The sequence below is a fragment of the Lacerta agilis genome, chromosome 2 (assembly GCF_009819535.1).
Source record: "Lacerta agilis isolate rLacAgi1 chromosome 2, rLacAgi1.pri, whole genome shotgun sequence".
NCBI lineage: Eukaryota > Metazoa > Chordata > Lepidosauria > Squamata > Lacertidae > Lacerta > Lacerta agilis.
The window spans coordinates 27827855-27843487 of NC_046313.1; the positions used below are offsets into that span (position 1 = coordinate 27827855).

The following is a 15633-nucleotide window of genomic DNA, read 5'->3' on the forward strand; positions in this document are numbered from 1 at the left end:
ACCTTTGCCTCCATAATTTAACACATTAAATCCCTCATCTACACTCAGTGCTCTGGAGTCATTCCCTTCTCTTTGTCACTTACATTAGGACTCATGGCTTTCACATACTTCCTAGATTGTGTGAGCTTCTTGGTTTCCTAGGCAAATGCACCTGAAGCTCTGTAGAGCTCATACAGATGGGAGCCCTTTATACACAAGCATCCACATTTATAGAGAGATTAAACTGGGATCTCTTAAATTACAATAGACTTGCAAATTCACCCCACCTGCTGCAATACTAGGTACACTCTTTAATACAAGTGCCCAGGAGACCCACCTACAGAGCCATCCACATCTGGTTATGTTGCATACAGCTCCTTATTGCTTTAATGAGACAAACCCAGATCACAAAGAAAGTTGACCTTCCTGCTAATGGCAACAAGCTCATCTGGAGTGATGTGGTTATTTCTCAGATGGATGGGATGGATCCATAGGTGACCTAACTCTGTAAGTAATGGAAAATCTGGGACCCACTAGATGTTGTTGGACTACAGTTCTTATTGGCCCCAAACAGCATGAGAATGGTCAGGGATGGTGGGGATTACAGTCCCAACAAATATATGGAAGGTCACATTGCCAATGCTTGTTGACCACAATCCCATCCCAAGGGCACTAAAGGAACACAGCATTGTAATGGGAGTGTTATACTAGATGTCGTGGCATGTATTGTTTCTAAAGCCATAGTTCTGTGATAGAGCTTATCTGCATCTCTAATTAAAAGAGGCAGGAGAACTGGGGAAGATCTTTTCTTGAGGCTTTGGAGAACCCCTACATCAAAGTAAGTGATGCTGTGCTGGACCAAAAAGCTGACTCAATATAAGGCAGTTTCATATGTTGGGCTTGGAACTATGTAAGCTGTTAACAGAACACGCCCCTCCCCCAATTCTGTGTATATGGGTATATAGTTGAACCTGGACCAGGGATGCCAACTTGAATAAAATATTGGAGGTAAGCCCTGTCCCACATAATCACAACACTATTTCATTGCATAGTATTGTTACAGTCCACCCCAATCCCCGTCGAGCCGTGCATGGGATTCCAGAGGTTTTCATCCTCAACCAGGGTCTGTGCTTCTTTGGAGAATTGACACCGTTGAGGCTGTTGTAGCTTTAAGGAAATAGGATTTATTCACAAATCTACATCTGCATATGGACGGAGGGAGTCCAGGCCTTAAAGTATGGTCATCTCAAGAGGGTCTTGTTCCCCACAGCAGTGCAGCACCGGAGTCCAAGGCATCTCTCCTGCCTTCAGCCATCCTTTTTTCAGTTTTTGGAAGCCTCCTACCAAAGTCCCCAAACTCTTCCTGTGACATCATGCCCAGTTACCCAGGCAACCTTCCAAATCTCCTGTCTCTGTTCATACCTTCAGGACGAAGGGAAGGACAGTATTCTTCCATTGCCTGTATTGTTTCTGAATGGCCCTAGCTTGGCCAGGTCATTTTGCATAAGAATTCCTCTCCAGCTTGTATACTCCCTTCGCATCCCAAATAATCAAAATATTAACATTTATTAATTTACAGGGTTTGGGTGTGTGTGTGTGTGTCCCTAACCTATAACAGTACAGTATTATAAAAGGGAAACGTCTCTCTCCCATGACTGACAAATCACCACGGGAGCTCTTTTTATTTTTAAATTGTTATTTATAGCTTTTCTGCCTTGAAGTTTCCCCTTTACAGTATTAATATTTTTCTCTGTCCAAATCTCTGTTCCTGCCTTGTCCCGGAAACCGTAACAAATGGCTTAGCTAGTCAGCCTGAACCTAATTCTACATTTCCTCTAATTTTAGAATCTGGCAATAAAAACCCGCAGAGAAGAATAACTTAAGCGTAAGGCAGGAAAAAGAAATTACCGTGACGTTTTATTTTACTTTTTTTTGAACAAATAAATCATGGAAAGCTCAAAAATACTGACGAATTCCACCTACTCACGCCACGCCACCGCGCGCAGAAGAAACCCCTTCACATTCACGCCCCAATTTATTTCATTTTTCTGCCCCTGCGAGGCACGTGGCAGGAAGTGCTACCCCCGCCCCGTCTCTGCGGGACACTGCGCCTTTTGGGTCCCTAATTCGTTTCTCCTCCAGTCACGCGCCATCCTCTCTCTGTGCCCAGCCCAGCCTTTGATCTTTGCTCATATATATATCTATGCAAAACAAACACAAACACACAAGTATCTTTTTCTTTAAAAAAGAAAGAAAAAGAATTATTTTGGCAGCGGACAAAAGGTAGCAGCTGCATTCGAGCAAGCGCAAGAGCCAAGACTTCGCCGAGGCGGCTGCCGCGCCAGCAGATGCCGGGAGGGCTACAGCAGGCGGCGCTGCCTTCCCGAAAGCGGCGGCAGGGCGGGCTCCGTTGCGTCAGAGGGAAACCGGGCAGGGCTCCTCTGCTTTCTCCACCCCTTTAGGGCGAGGATTGGGCCCGGCGCGGCGGCAGCACCACCAGCAGCAGCGGCCTAGCAGCAGCAGCAGCGCCAGCTGAGCTCTTTCCTGCTCTTTCCTATGCGGCGTGGACACGTGTGTGTATGTGCGCGCACGCGGGTCCCCCGGATGGTGAGTGTGGGGCTGGGGAGGGGGATGGCGAAGGGGTCCTGGGGTCCGGCATCGGGGAGCGGAGACGAGCTTTCCTCCCCCCCTATTTAGTAAGGAGGTGAGCAGGAAAGCGCTTGGGTCGTGGTAGGGCGGCGGCGGCGGCGGCTAGGTGAATCCATGGGGTGGATCAGGGTTCTGAGTGGGTGTGGGCTGGGGCTTTGCCCACCCGAGTCGTGACCTCCTTGCCTTGCCTCCCCTACGCCCGGGCTGCGTTGCAGAAGCAAACCTGGTGCCTCCGTCTCCAGTGCATTAGCCCGCTGCTGCTGCCGCCGCCGCTCGGTTTCTCTGGGCCGGGATGACCCGAACCGGCGCCCAAGCCTCGGGTTCTCATAAACAAGCACCATATAGATCAGCGCCCCCCCCCCAGGCGCGCACGGCGGGGCGCTGAAGAGGTTGCCATCTCTTCCACAAGGACTCCTCCGCTCTTGGCTGAGGGGCCCTGGGCACGATCTTCTTGGGCCCTTGAGAAAGCGCAAGGGTGGGGGTGCCCTTTGCACCAAGGCGGCGATTGCGTTCTGGGGCACCTTGGAAGCGGCTGCTGCCACCGCCGCCGGGTTAATAATGCTCGGCTTGTGGGGCGCGCGCGGGTGTTGGAGATGGAGATAGCCTGTGTGGTGCTCATGCTGCGTGCTCGGGCACCGCTTGCTGGGCGAAGGTGGCTGGGGCCTGTGCAAGGTCTGGCGATGGAGAGCAAGGTGGGGTGGGCTCTCTCTCTTTCTCTCCTTGATAGACAAATCAGGAAGTGTGTGTGTGTGTGGGGGGGGCCGTTCTTCTAGATCTGGGCCATAAATTAGCCTTTCCTTCTGCCTCCTGCTAGATCCTGTTCTGCTGGCATTCTAACCCTCTCAATGGCCCCTGTTAATTTGCTCTGTTCCTTTGGGGATGTCGGCTTGCTGAATCTCCACTCATCCCCATGCAAAGAGCTGAGGGTTCCTTTCCCTGAGCATGTGTGTGCAACATAGCTACTCTGGCCGAAGCTCCTCTTCAACTGTTACATCTCCTCAAGCACCAGCTTTGCCCGCTTGCTCTTCAACCCCAAGGGCACACACAGCAGCACCCTTCTCTCGCCTCCTAGCTGTTCCCTTACCATTTGTACCCTATATAAATGCCCTTGACTGCTGCTGTAGATGCTACTGCTTTGGCAAGAGTTAGCACAGGCCTGCCATGAAAGGTGAGGGTTTTGTCCCACATACAAAGCAATTCTCTGCCAGTCAGTTGCCGGCTATGACTTTCCCTATGTCCCCTTCCAAAGTAAGAGGTAGTCTTGGTCGTATAAGGTATTATTATGATTTATTAAAGTTGCATACCCGTAGATCTCAGGTCTGTTCACAACAAGGTGAGTTGATTAAGCTGACGTTCATCAGAAGCATGGAAAGGACTAGCCAGGTATGTCCGTCCTGCTGGGCACACAATAGTGCTAGGAATGAAGTATCCTTGTGTAGGACCCATTTCAGCTGCTCTGGGGGAGACAGACACCATGTAGTGCCTCCAGTGGCGGCTTCTTAGGTGATAACCAATAACATGATAGCTGTTGTAGAAAGGTTCGATGTCATGGGAGCTTCAGGTGAGCATCATAACATGTGGAAGATGCTCACTGGATGCCTTAGGAAACCTCCACACTAGTAACTGAAGAAAGTGCATTCTCCCTACAATGAGCTAGCTACTTACTTATGTTAACTGTCCCCAACTCCCCTAGGCTGTAGTGCAAGTATTTTTGTGTGTGGACTGGGCAGAATAGTTGCAGCCTTTTGCATGAAGAGCTTCTATATGTGCTTTATACGACGCATAGGAGGGTGTTTTAGTAGGACTTGTGTTGATGGAAGCCTCTCTCTCTTTTTGAAAAACCAAATATGGACTTGTCTTGTTACAAAGGCACTTACAAGATGGGTAACAATGTTCTGAATTCTACTGTTAGGAGAGACACCTGCGGTTTCTATCTGGGGTGTTCTGCTTCTTCTGTTTGCTAGTCAAACCTAAGTTCATTCCAGGCATTCCTCAGGTGACAGAGTAATCCTTTTTTCCTTATACTGTAGTGCTGACTTCCCTATTGGAGGAAGTGGTAAATCTCAGGCCTTCCGATTACAGTCGTACCTTGGATCCCGAATGCCTTGCGAGTCGAATGTTTTGGATTCCGAATGCCGCAAACCCGGAAGTGAGTGTTCCGGTTTCCGAATGTTCTTTGGAACCCGAACGTCTGACATGGCTTCCATGGCTTCTGATTGGCTGCAGGAGCTTGCTGCAGCCAATCGGAAGCCATGCCTTGGTTTCTGAATGTTTTGGAAGTCAAACGGACTTCCGGAACAGATTGCATTCGACTTCCGAGGTACCACTGTATAGGTCTTCATGGTGATTGTTTGTTACAAACAACTGGTATCTTGTGGCTAATATTGTTCCAGCAGTTGGAGAAAAACTAAAATATGCCATCATTTTTGTAAACCAGTTCCCAATTTCACTGCAGGCTCTTTTGAGAGCTGAGCCATTTTTAAGGGCGTGGCCTATAGAATGTGGGGCACAGATATTTTCTTAGTGATTGATTCAGGGAAAATGAAATAGCAGGTGATCTGGGTTACTGGGTAGGATGTTTATGTGGGAGAAACAGCAGTGTAATCCTATAATCAGGTCTACTTGTAACTAAACCCTGTTCAGTTCAAGGGGGCTTACTTCCAGGTATGTGAGTCTTGGATCACAGTCCAAAATAATTTGAAGCGACTATAGAGGTGATTTGAGAGATAATCAGTACAGGTAGCTGAAGGGCAAATTAATTGATTTGGAGCAGGATCTACTTTGGAGGTAATTGAATTGAAGAGGAACTGATTTGGGGTCATCTGGGGTAGAGTGAAAATGAATGGAATAATTTTATCTGGGGTGACACCTTGTGACACCTTGTTAGAGTTTTAAAGGGCACCTTTCACGGTGAATGCTCTTAAGTCCTTGGTTTGTCTTCTGGGGGGAGTCTTCTCCGTGTTGAGGAGTGGAGATTGTTGGGCCCAGCAAAAAAAAAAAAAGAAAGAAAAAAGAAGTATGCTAATGGGGTGCCTAAAGGTATTTAGAAATATGCTTTGACACTGATTGAATTGCAGAAAAGCAGACCTACTAGACTAGACTTGGGATGTATTTATTTTGCAATTTTTCATCCATCAGACTTTCAAAGAAGTGAGTTTGTAGCTTGCATGATGAGAAAAGAATTGATGTATGTATGAGCTCTGTTTGTTAGGTGCTACAAACATAATAGGGTGTGTGTGTGTGTGTGTGTGTGTGTGTGATTTCAGGCCCAGGGGTTCACTTGTGGCCATTCAAGCTTCTCTAACTAGGCCTCAGGACTCCCAACCCCAGCCATGTACCTCACCTGCCCTGCTTCACACCCTCTTCCCCCCCACCCCCGGCTGCAATGTGTCCTTGATCTCTGATGATGATTCCTGTTTACCTGGGATAGAGAAGCCTGCACATTGAAACTAGCCTACTGTATGCAGGTAAAATGTACGTTTACTGCTCCGCCTGCTTTTGCCTCTAGTCCCGCCCACCACTGGCATGTGACACCCCCCCCCCCCATGCAGCTTTCAGGGTTTCCTGTGCTTGTAGCAAGGAGACAGCCTTGGTGTAGCTGCTCTCGCAAATTTATGCTGCTTAATCCCATCTTTGGGGAAATGGAACTTGTAGACACACTCCCTGCTTGCCCAGTACAGAATACGGTTTGGAATGGTGTTGCAGCATTCTGAGTTAAATGCAGATTTACTGGAAATGGTGTTTGAAATTGAATTGGTGGTGGTGGCGGCTTTATATAGTTCTCTCGGTGTTTCATGACCCTTTAGAAAATTAAAAAGAGGACAGGTTTCTGCCCCCAATTGCTTGCAGCCCAAAATGGGAAGACAGGTGTATTGTGAATAGAGATGGAGGCAGGAGGGCAAACAAAGGAGAATGTTTGTCATAGTCAGCCTTGTAGGCTGCAGAGGTAAGGGGCTTGTTTGAGAGGCTTTGTGGGGGGGAAATTAGGACAAATGCTTTCTTTTCCAGCTCTGCCCCACTGAGCAAAGTCCCCTTGCTAGCAGTGCAGCCTGTGCCACCCACAAGTGATGCACCATGCCCATAGTGGACAAGCTGAAAGAAGCCCTGAAGCCTGGGCGGAAGGACTCTGCTGACGATGGCGAACTGGGCAAACTGTTGGCTGCTTCCGCCAAGAAGGTTTTGCTGCAGAAGATCGAGTTTGAACCAGCCTCCAAAAGCTTCTCCTACCAGCTGGAGACGCTGAAGAGCAAATACGTTCTGTTGAACCCCAAGACAGAAAACCCCAGCCGACACAGGGGCTCTGAAGAGGGACCCATCCGAAAGCAAGGTGTGCCCGTATTCTCGGGAGGGAATGGTTCTGTGCGAACGGGCGTGCATGTGTGCCCGGCCTCGCTGACTTCCCCTGTTGTTCTTCTTCCTCTCTGACAGGCGGTGAGCACACATTAGGAGGAGATGGAGTTCCAGCCCCGCAGAAGGTCCTCTTCCCTGTGGAGCGCCTCTCTCTGAAATGGGAGCGGGTGTACCGTGTCGGAGCCGGTCTCCACAACCTGGGCAACACTTGCTTCCTCAACTCCACCTTGCAGTGTCTGACGTACACCCCGCCTCTTGCCAATTACCTGCTTTCCAAGGAGCACAGCCGCAGTTGTGAGTGTAGGGTGTTTGGTTGCACGTGGAATGGCTGGTGCCCCTTGGCAAAGCTTGCATGTCGTCTGTCTCTTTTCACTTAAGAGTCGCAGGTAGCAAAGGCTTCAGCAGCCCCCTGCTTTTCTTCTCAGCGCCACTCCACTGAGGCTTTTACGAGGGATGGGCCTGGAACAGCAATGCATAACGCTCAATCCTTCATGGTAGTAAAACGGAAGCACAGCGGCTAAGAAACTGAACTGTGAATCGCAGTGCTTCTGGTTCAGATTTTGCCTGTGCCATAAACTGACCTTTGGTCAAGCTGTTCCCTTTTAACCTCATCCTCCCCATCTCTTGTATGGCTTTTATAATGCCCAAAACTACCTTTCAGGGTTGGGATACATATTATTAAAAGACAGTGCAAGTGAAGTGCTTGTGAGCACTTCAAGCTGCCATGCAGAAGCTTAAGTGTTACTATAACCCTTTGAAGCCACTCCAAAATCCTGCACAAGAGAAATTGGACTATGCCTTATCTTTCTGAGTCTTGGTTTTCTCACAGCCACAAAGAATTCTGTTCTGTTATGCTACAACTCTTCATGTTTTGCATTGGAAAGAACACTTACTCGATGCAGGGGCTAAAAAGTTCTTACTCCGCCGTGTTCCCCTCTTTTCTGAAATAGTCTCAGGGTTTCAGGGAGGGGAGAAATTAAAACATTTGGGTTCGAAGCCTGCTTTTTGAATGGATTTCTTGTATGAGAAAGTGCTCCCTGTGAATTTATAGCGTTAAGATATGCTTCCACTTGGCTGTGTTTGGAGAGAGGGGCTTGAACGACGGAGCATTATTTGGCCCTTGTTTCTCATGTTGTCACAAGTCTTGGGGCATCACTTGTGACAAGAAGGGGCTGTACTGTGCCCGGCCGCAAGAAAGGGGTTGCATTGTTATGCGAGCTTGAGGAAGGGGTTCTGCTTGAAACAGGATGCTGTTGGGAATGGGAAAAGATGGTGTGTGGATCCAAGGTCAAATAACAGGCAGTGCGCCTTGTCCCCTCCACAGAACTGTGTTCTGCAACTGGCAGCTCCCTTGCAGCCCTGTGCACTCATCCTTGCAGTCAGGGCCTGGGAGGCTGTGCTAACAGCTGCAAAGGAGCAGAGCCAGCACTTGGTTGCACGAGAACTGCTGCTCTAAGCATCCGACTCATCCTTGTTAGAGGAGTGCTGACTCCTAGTTAGGGGAGTGGACCTGAATGGAGGGAAGCGGATGGACAAAAGATGTCCCTCCAAAAAAAAGGGGGGGGAGGGATGAGGAGGAGCTGTTTGGATTACGGCAAATACTGCTTTGCACCTGCTTGCCGGCTTGATGTTCAGGCTTGAGAAATCCCACACATGGCTGTAGCATTTTGGTTACCTGACCGTCTCGGCCAAGTGGGCTGCATTTCTGAGTACACTGGTACCTCAGGTTACATACGCTTCAGGTTACATACGCTTCAGGTTACAGACTCCGCTAACCCAGAAATAACGCTTCAGGTTAAGAACTTTGCTTCAGGATAAGAACAGAAATTGTGCTCTGGCGGCGCAGTGGCAGCGGGAGGCCCCATTAGCTAAAGTGGTGCTGCTTCAGGTTAAGAACGGACCTCTAGGACGAATTAAGTTCTTAACCCGAGGTACCACTGTACTTTATGATGTGTGTGCAATGGGGCTAGGAAGCTATTCCATGGATCTTAACAGTGGTCTGTTCATGTAAGCTATTCTAGCAAGGGACTGTTGATGCTGGCCATGGAGGAGATGCTAGCACAAGCGATGGGGATCGTGTGGCCCTCCAAATAATGTTGGGCTCCTAATCCCATCAGCCCTAGCTAGCATGGTCAGGGTTGATGGGAGGTGGGAGCCCAACAGCATCTCCAGGGGCACACGTGTTCCCCACCCCTAACCTACAGGTAAGTGCAGGCTCTGCACTCCAATTTGTGTATTCATTATGTCAGTGAGTAGCTTTCCTTGTCACCTTAAATTGCCTCCAGCAGAGAAGAGGCAACTTTTTCCTTGATGCATATGCAGCTGCTTCTGCAGATGGTTAATCATGAAGCAAGGGCAGTGCATGGCCCTCAAAGCCCGCCTTTCTCTTTCTTTTCCTTTGTCGCCATTGGCCAGCAGGTTATTTATTTAGTAACGGCTGCAAAAATGCCCTTCTCCTAGGCTGAGCTCTTCTCATGGTTTTTCTGGCTCCGTGAGTTGTTCCGCCAGACCTCTGTCCGGTGCAGCCTTTGCATGAATTCATTCCTGATCTCTTCTCTTGCAGGCCACCAGGGAGGCTTCTGCATGATGTGCGTTATGCAGAATCACATGATTCAGGCTTTCGCCAACAGCGGCAATGCCATCAAGCCGGTGTCCTTCATCAGAGATCTCAAAAGTAAGCAGCGGAGGGAGCTTTGTTTTGATGAGGCTGAACAGTGCCGTTATGATGCGTCTCAGCAGTACATACAGGGAAAGGGGCCAAAGATCTCTTTGTTTGAAGTGTTGACTGTAGACCATGTGTGTGTGTTTGTGTATGCATGCCGTACACTGCACTGCGCATGAAAAAGCCAGGTGCGCAGATCTCCCCATTGTGGAGCTGAAGACGTGGCAGCTGGGCTTGCAAATAAATAAATACATAAATAGATTAGAAGTATTTTTGGCGCTCCTTTCGTTTCTTTTAACCATCCAACTGAGGTTGCCGGTATTTGAGAAACCACAAAAGGGAGATTGAAATGCACTCTATGCTGTCCCCATCAGCATTTTGCTTAGTTAATGTTGAGTTCTGCAGAATCTAGAATGGTTTGGGTTTTGTGTGTGTGTGTGTGTGCGTGCGCTAATAAGCTTCATGTAATTCCTGTGCCCTGGTCAAGTGTCAGCAATGCCTGTTACCTTGGCATGAGCTTGAGCTGCGCTGGGAGGGCATAGGAAGCCAAACCTCAGAGTCCCTTTCCTCCCGTCTGGCAGAGATTGCTCGTCACTTCCGCTTCGGCAGCCAAGAGGATGCCCACGAGTTCCTGCGCTACACCATTGACGCCATGCAGAAGGCCTGCCTCAATGGTTACACCAAGTACGCACCGCTCCCTGTCTCTGGGGTTGGGGGGGGGGAACAGTTCCGTACTTTTCACTGGGTGAAAAGAGATGGGCGGGTTGAGATCTTGCCACCTTCCCCTGTTGTGCAAGTAGCTTCTTGGAAGCAGGGACCTTCACAGGTGGAATGTGGGTGGGGGAAAGGGGGGGGGCATGCTGGGTAAGTCACCACTCAGCTGGTGGTGGCTGCTTCTCCTTTGCCCGAGGAAGCAAAAGCTAGTAATCCTCCCTAGGGAGGAAACCCCTAAGGGCTGCTTTTGTGTCCCTGCCACTGTTGATGAGGCCCCCTTATTGCTTCAGGAAGGTGTTCTCCACTGTCTCCTTAACCTTTGGCTGCTTTTCTTCGCAGGCTGGATCGCCAGACCCAGGCTACCACATTGGTGCACCAGATTTTTGGCGGCTACCTCCGATCTCGTGGTGAGCACAGCTTTAGCCCGGTACCCTTCACGCCCTTTATGCTTGAAGCGTTGACCGAGTCCTAGTGATAACTCTACAACTCCAGCTTTTTCCTTCATTGCCCAGCTGCGCTCCTGCAATGCCCACCTGACTTGTGGGCGCACACGGCTGCCTGATGTCCCAATACCGTGAGAGCTTCCTGCGGGCTTCCTTTGGCCTCTGCCCAGGTTTTGAAGAGGATATTGGGAATCGGGGGATTTAGCTGCTTCCCGTGCTGGTTTTGCTAGCTGCTGAGGTGGAAGCGTTGATGTCTCGGAAGTCCCGTTGTGAAATATGACCTTGGCAGGCAGCTGAGGCCATGAAGAGTAGGCAAGCAACTGTTCTGCTTTCTTTGCAGTGAAATGCTCCGTGTGCAAGAGTGTTTCGGACACTTACGACCCCTTCCTGGATGTGGCTTTGGAGATCAGGGTAGGCCAGTGTTAAATCAACGCTCTCACCTTTTATTTCTTTTCAGTGGTAGGCCTAAAGAGGGACATAAGCTGGCAGGGGATTTGCAAATGTGAACGGATTCACGGTGCTTTCCGGCTTATACACGAGTGTTGCATTTAGGGATGCACTGAAGTATAGCGAGCAAGTGGCATATAGGCACTCGGTCACCTGTGCGTGGCTGATGGTATCGAAAATGAAAATAATGTTGCATTGGGGGTGGGGTGGGGAACCTGTGGCCCTCCAGGTGTTGTTGGACTCCCCAACCAACATGGCCAATAGTGCAGGGATGATGGGAGTTGTAGTCCAACAGTATCTGGAGGGAAAGAGGTTCTCCATACGCTGGGAAGGAAGAGAAAAGGGCATCCTATCTAAGCTAAGATAACGGTAGCCGGGGAGGTAGTGGGTGAATGGAGCCACTTCCTAAAGAACTAAAGAGACATCAATAATAATAATAATAATAATAATAATAATAATAATAATAATAAATAAATATTTTGTTTATACCCTGCCCATCTGTCCGGGGTTTCCCCAGCTGCTCTTTTCAGAGCTCACCTGAGAGTAGGTAACCCGAGCTTTGGTGTGATTTCTGTACGAATGTCCCTTTTCTGTTTCCGATTACAGCAGACTGCCAACATCGTGCGGGCATTGGAGTTGTTTGTAAAGGCTGATGTGCTAAGTGGAGAGAACGCCTACATGTGTGCCAAGTGAGTTGCCTTCGTCTTGACCTATCCATCCCTCCTGTTTGGTACCTTTTTTTTTTTTGCGTAATGACGCCTTTATTTTTTTATTTAAAAACAACAACACAGAAGCATATTTCTAGAATGGAAGTGCTAAGTTATGAGGTCAGGCAAATATGTTCTGCTCCACAGCTTCAGCAACTGCTGACTCACACTTAAAAAAAAAAAAGCTGTAGGAAAAAGAAAAGGGGGAGGGGACTAGGCTCACCTCTTAGCTATTTCCAAAGTGATGAATTGGGTTGGGAGTGGGAATAACGAAGCAGAAGAGAAGTTTGGTTATGTATCTTCACTCTGTGTGTGTGTGTGTGTGTGTGTGTGTGTGTGTGTGTGTTTATGTTTATTTGGTGCACCTGCCTTCTACTTGAAACCAAACCATTTCCCTGATGGTTTTGAGGCTGCCTGCAGAGCAAAGGATGCTAGCTAGCTTCAAATGCAGGGAAAGACTTAATAGCCTTCCCACCCCGGTCTCGTTAGGGGGCAATTGTGCAGCTGCATAGCAGGAGGGGAGTTCTCAGGGCACCCACACCCCCCCGTTTTCACTGAGCCTCGCAACGAGGAGCCGGACTGTGTTGATCTTCCCTCTTCTCTGTGCCAGGTGCAAGAAGAAGGTGCCAGCCACCAAGCGCTTCACCATTCACCGGGCGTCCAACGTCCTCACCATCTCGCTCAAGCGCTTCGCCAACTTCAGCGGGGGCAAGATCTCCAAGGTGCGTGGCGTTCTGGAAAGCGGGGGGGGGGGGGGGGCGCAAAGATGTCCCTTCTCCCCTGGAAGAGGGTTTGGAGGAGTGTGCGTGGCTGCTGTCTTTCTGACCTCATGCCAAGCCTTTTCCGGGTGGCTTTCTTAAGAGCGTGGAAGTTTCCTGGATGAGACGCTGCCTTTGTTTTTCCCTGTTTACGGCACCAGCATTCTCCCCTAAGAGGCAGACTCCAAGCAGGTGGGACAAATCCCCATGGGTGGCTTTCCCTTTTCCCTTGCAGGATGTCGGCTACCCTGAGTTCCTGAATATCCGCCCCTACATGTCTCAGACCAACGGTGACCCTGTCATGTATGGCCTCTATGCTGTGCTGGTGCATTCAGGATACAGCTGCCATGCGGGGCATTACTACTGCTACGTCAAGGTGAGTCCTTTCGTCTGTTGTCAAAGGGCAGCCCTGGCAGTGGAGAGGGGTGCTTTGCGTCCCAGGCTGTGAGGTGCTAATGTGAAACATTGGCAAGCATCAATGTGGGAAGGCTGAACTGTGTGAATGCTCTTCAGAACCCAGCTGGGTTCAAGTGTGTCTAGCTATCTTGCTTGGAATTCCTGCTATCTCACTTTGGCTCCCTGCTGGCATTCGGAGTGGCCAGGCTTTTTAATGCTGCTTTCTCCAGAGGTTCAACAGCAAAGAATCTAGGGGATTGCAGATGGTGCATCTCTGGAGCTCCGATGTTCATGTCCAAATGTTATAAGTCAGCTGGAAGTTGTAGGAGGCAGCCTGCTGGAAAAAAAGAAACATTCTCTTATCTCTAGCACTAGAATTATCCGACCGTTTATTTGACCTAGTTGGTATTATTCCTACCCATAGTAGCCAGCCAGATGGCAAAGGGGAAGTTTAGAAGTGGGGTGACTAACCTCCCTAGGGTTATTCTCCAGCACTTGGTATTGTTATCAGTGCATGTGGATGTTGTATTCCTGGCTATCATGACTTGCAGCCACTGGTATATCTATTCATGAATTTTTCTGGTCCAGTGTTTCCCAAACTTGGGTGTCTGGCTGTTTTCGGACTGCAGTTCCCATCACCCCTGACTTCTGGACTTGCTAGCTAGGGATGATGGGAGTTGTAGTCCCAAAACAGCTGGAGACCCAAGTTTGGGAAACACTGACCTAGTCCCTTTTTTTTTCAATGGAGCTTATGCCTACCTTTGATGGTGTGGAGTGCTTCTTCCCCTCCTGCCGAACGCTGCCCTTCTGTGCTGTGTTGTAGCTACAGATCCTCCTTCCTCTTCCCATTTTCAGGCTAGTAATGGGCAGTGGTACCAGATGAACGACTCGATGGTGCATTCGAGCAACATCAAAGTTGTCCTCAATCAACAGGCATATGTGCTTTTCTATCTTCGGTAAGTGGGGCATGGTATGGGACCTGCCGTTGGCAGCCTCTCTTCATGCCTGTTTCTTGGGGTGCCCTTCAATCCACCTATCACCTTTCTGCTAATCAAGTGGAGTGGAGAGGAGCAGAAGTCCATTTTTTTAAATGGAGGGAGGAGCAGGTTGGGGTTGATAATAACACAGCTAATGGGAAGCACCCTTGTCATCCTTAACCCATCACTGTTTTAGCAGGGTCCCCAGCTACTTCTGCCGATGTGGTTTCCCTTTCATGTTGCTGTGATGTAATCGCTAAATATCATCTCATGTAAATGAACAAAATATGCAGAGGGAAGCAGAGTGCCTGGCAGTGGTCCACAAATAATAAATAGCAGCGAAAAGCCCAATAATATGTACCTTTTATAAAAGAAAATCTAAAAACCAAGTGTGTTTAGACCAGAGGTGGGCAACCTAAGGCCCATGGGCAGGTCTGCCGGGGAGTGGACTGGATCGGCCTCAAAAAACATTGTCAACCCCTGGTTTAGACCCTCTTTCAATAAAGTCTTTCTCTGTGATAAAATGTACATCAATGCTAACGAGTAGCCCCCTGTTCAAAGGCCAATATATACTAGAATACAATTTTAAAAAAATAATTAAAAAATCTTACTATTCAGAATTTGCACTGCCCTTTTTTGTTGATGTCTTCAGTTTATGAATGACCTCATGCCAACATCTGTAGAGGTGTGGTGCATTTATGTTGATCATTTGTAATCAATAATAAACCCGGGTGTTACATTTTCATGCGGTGCTTCAAATGCTGCAGCAGTTTTAATTGTATTGTACTCTTGCATGCTGTCCATTAAATAATTGCATGGGGCCTATGCATAAATAATTGGAGGGGCCTATGCATTAGCAATGTACAATCTATAGCTGGCAAAGAGTTACATAAGCCGAGGTGTTTTTGTGTTTTAGATATTTCTTTTACGTGCGTATTGTTTTCTGTTGGGCTTTTCGGGTTGTTTACTGTTTTATGATTTAAAGTTGTTTCCTTAACTTCTCTATTTGCTTTTCTTTTTTTAAATCTTAAGACCAAACAAATACTTCTGTATTCTTTTGTATTTGTAAACTGTAGTGCAGTGGAAGGGAACCTCAGACCTCTGTCCCTAATTAGACTCACCTTGGCTCATCAGCCACACCCAGTTCCACATCTTGGCTGTAATGTAATCCTTGATATTGAAGAAGGTTCACAGCTCCTGCTTTCTCTTGCCAAAGATCAGGGCTTTAATCCCTGCCCTATTAAACCTTGCTGCCTTGGTTTCATGATCCTGCTCTGTGCCAGGAACTGGATTGTGCAGCCATTGCAGGATTGAATGCTGTCCTCCCACCCATCAGCTGACATCACTGGTGACATCAGCTGATGGGCAGGTGGGTGTGGTTTGGGGGAAATGGCCAGTGGCGTCGCTAGCCTCTGCGCTGCTGGGGGCGGCGGCAGCGCAGAGGCACCCCCTGGGGGAGGGGCACGACGCGCGCGCCGTGACGTCATCATGACGTCACGACGCACGTGTATACAGAAAGGGGGGATTTCCCCCTTTCCGAGGCTTTTTTTC

The 15633-nt window shown here is 48.8% G+C and overlaps 1 protein-coding gene across 3 annotated transcripts in view; it reads left to right on the forward strand.

Moving 5' to 3' along the window:
• The first annotated feature begins 2479 nt into the window (after positions 1 to 2479).
• USP36 (ubiquitin specific peptidase 36) overlaps positions 2480 to 15633 on the forward strand; it is a 29966-nt gene continuing 16812 nt past the window's right edge. Inside the window, exons 1-11 of one of the 3 annotated variants that reach the window (XM_033139046.1) lie at positions 2480 to 2586; positions 6637 to 6955; positions 7057 to 7272; positions 9542 to 9652; positions 10222 to 10324; positions 10694 to 10761; positions 11138 to 11208; positions 11854 to 11933; positions 12562 to 12673; positions 12945 to 13085; positions 13961 to 14061. In XM_033139046.1, coding sequence (XP_032994937.1) covers positions 6703 to 6955; positions 7057 to 7272; positions 9542 to 9652; positions 10222 to 10324; positions 10694 to 10761; positions 11138 to 11208; positions 11854 to 11933; positions 12562 to 12673; positions 12945 to 13085; positions 13961 to 14061 — 1256 coding nt within the window. In that variant the 5' untranslated portion in view covers positions 2480 to 2586; positions 6637 to 6702. Of the gene's footprint in view, positions 2587 to 6636; positions 6956 to 7056; positions 7273 to 9541; positions 9653 to 10221; positions 10325 to 10693; positions 10762 to 11137; positions 11209 to 11850; positions 11934 to 12561; positions 12674 to 12944; positions 13086 to 13960; positions 14062 to 15633 lie in introns of those variants that run through there. The other 2 variants (XM_033139044.1, XM_033139043.1) reach the window with 2 other exon arrangements.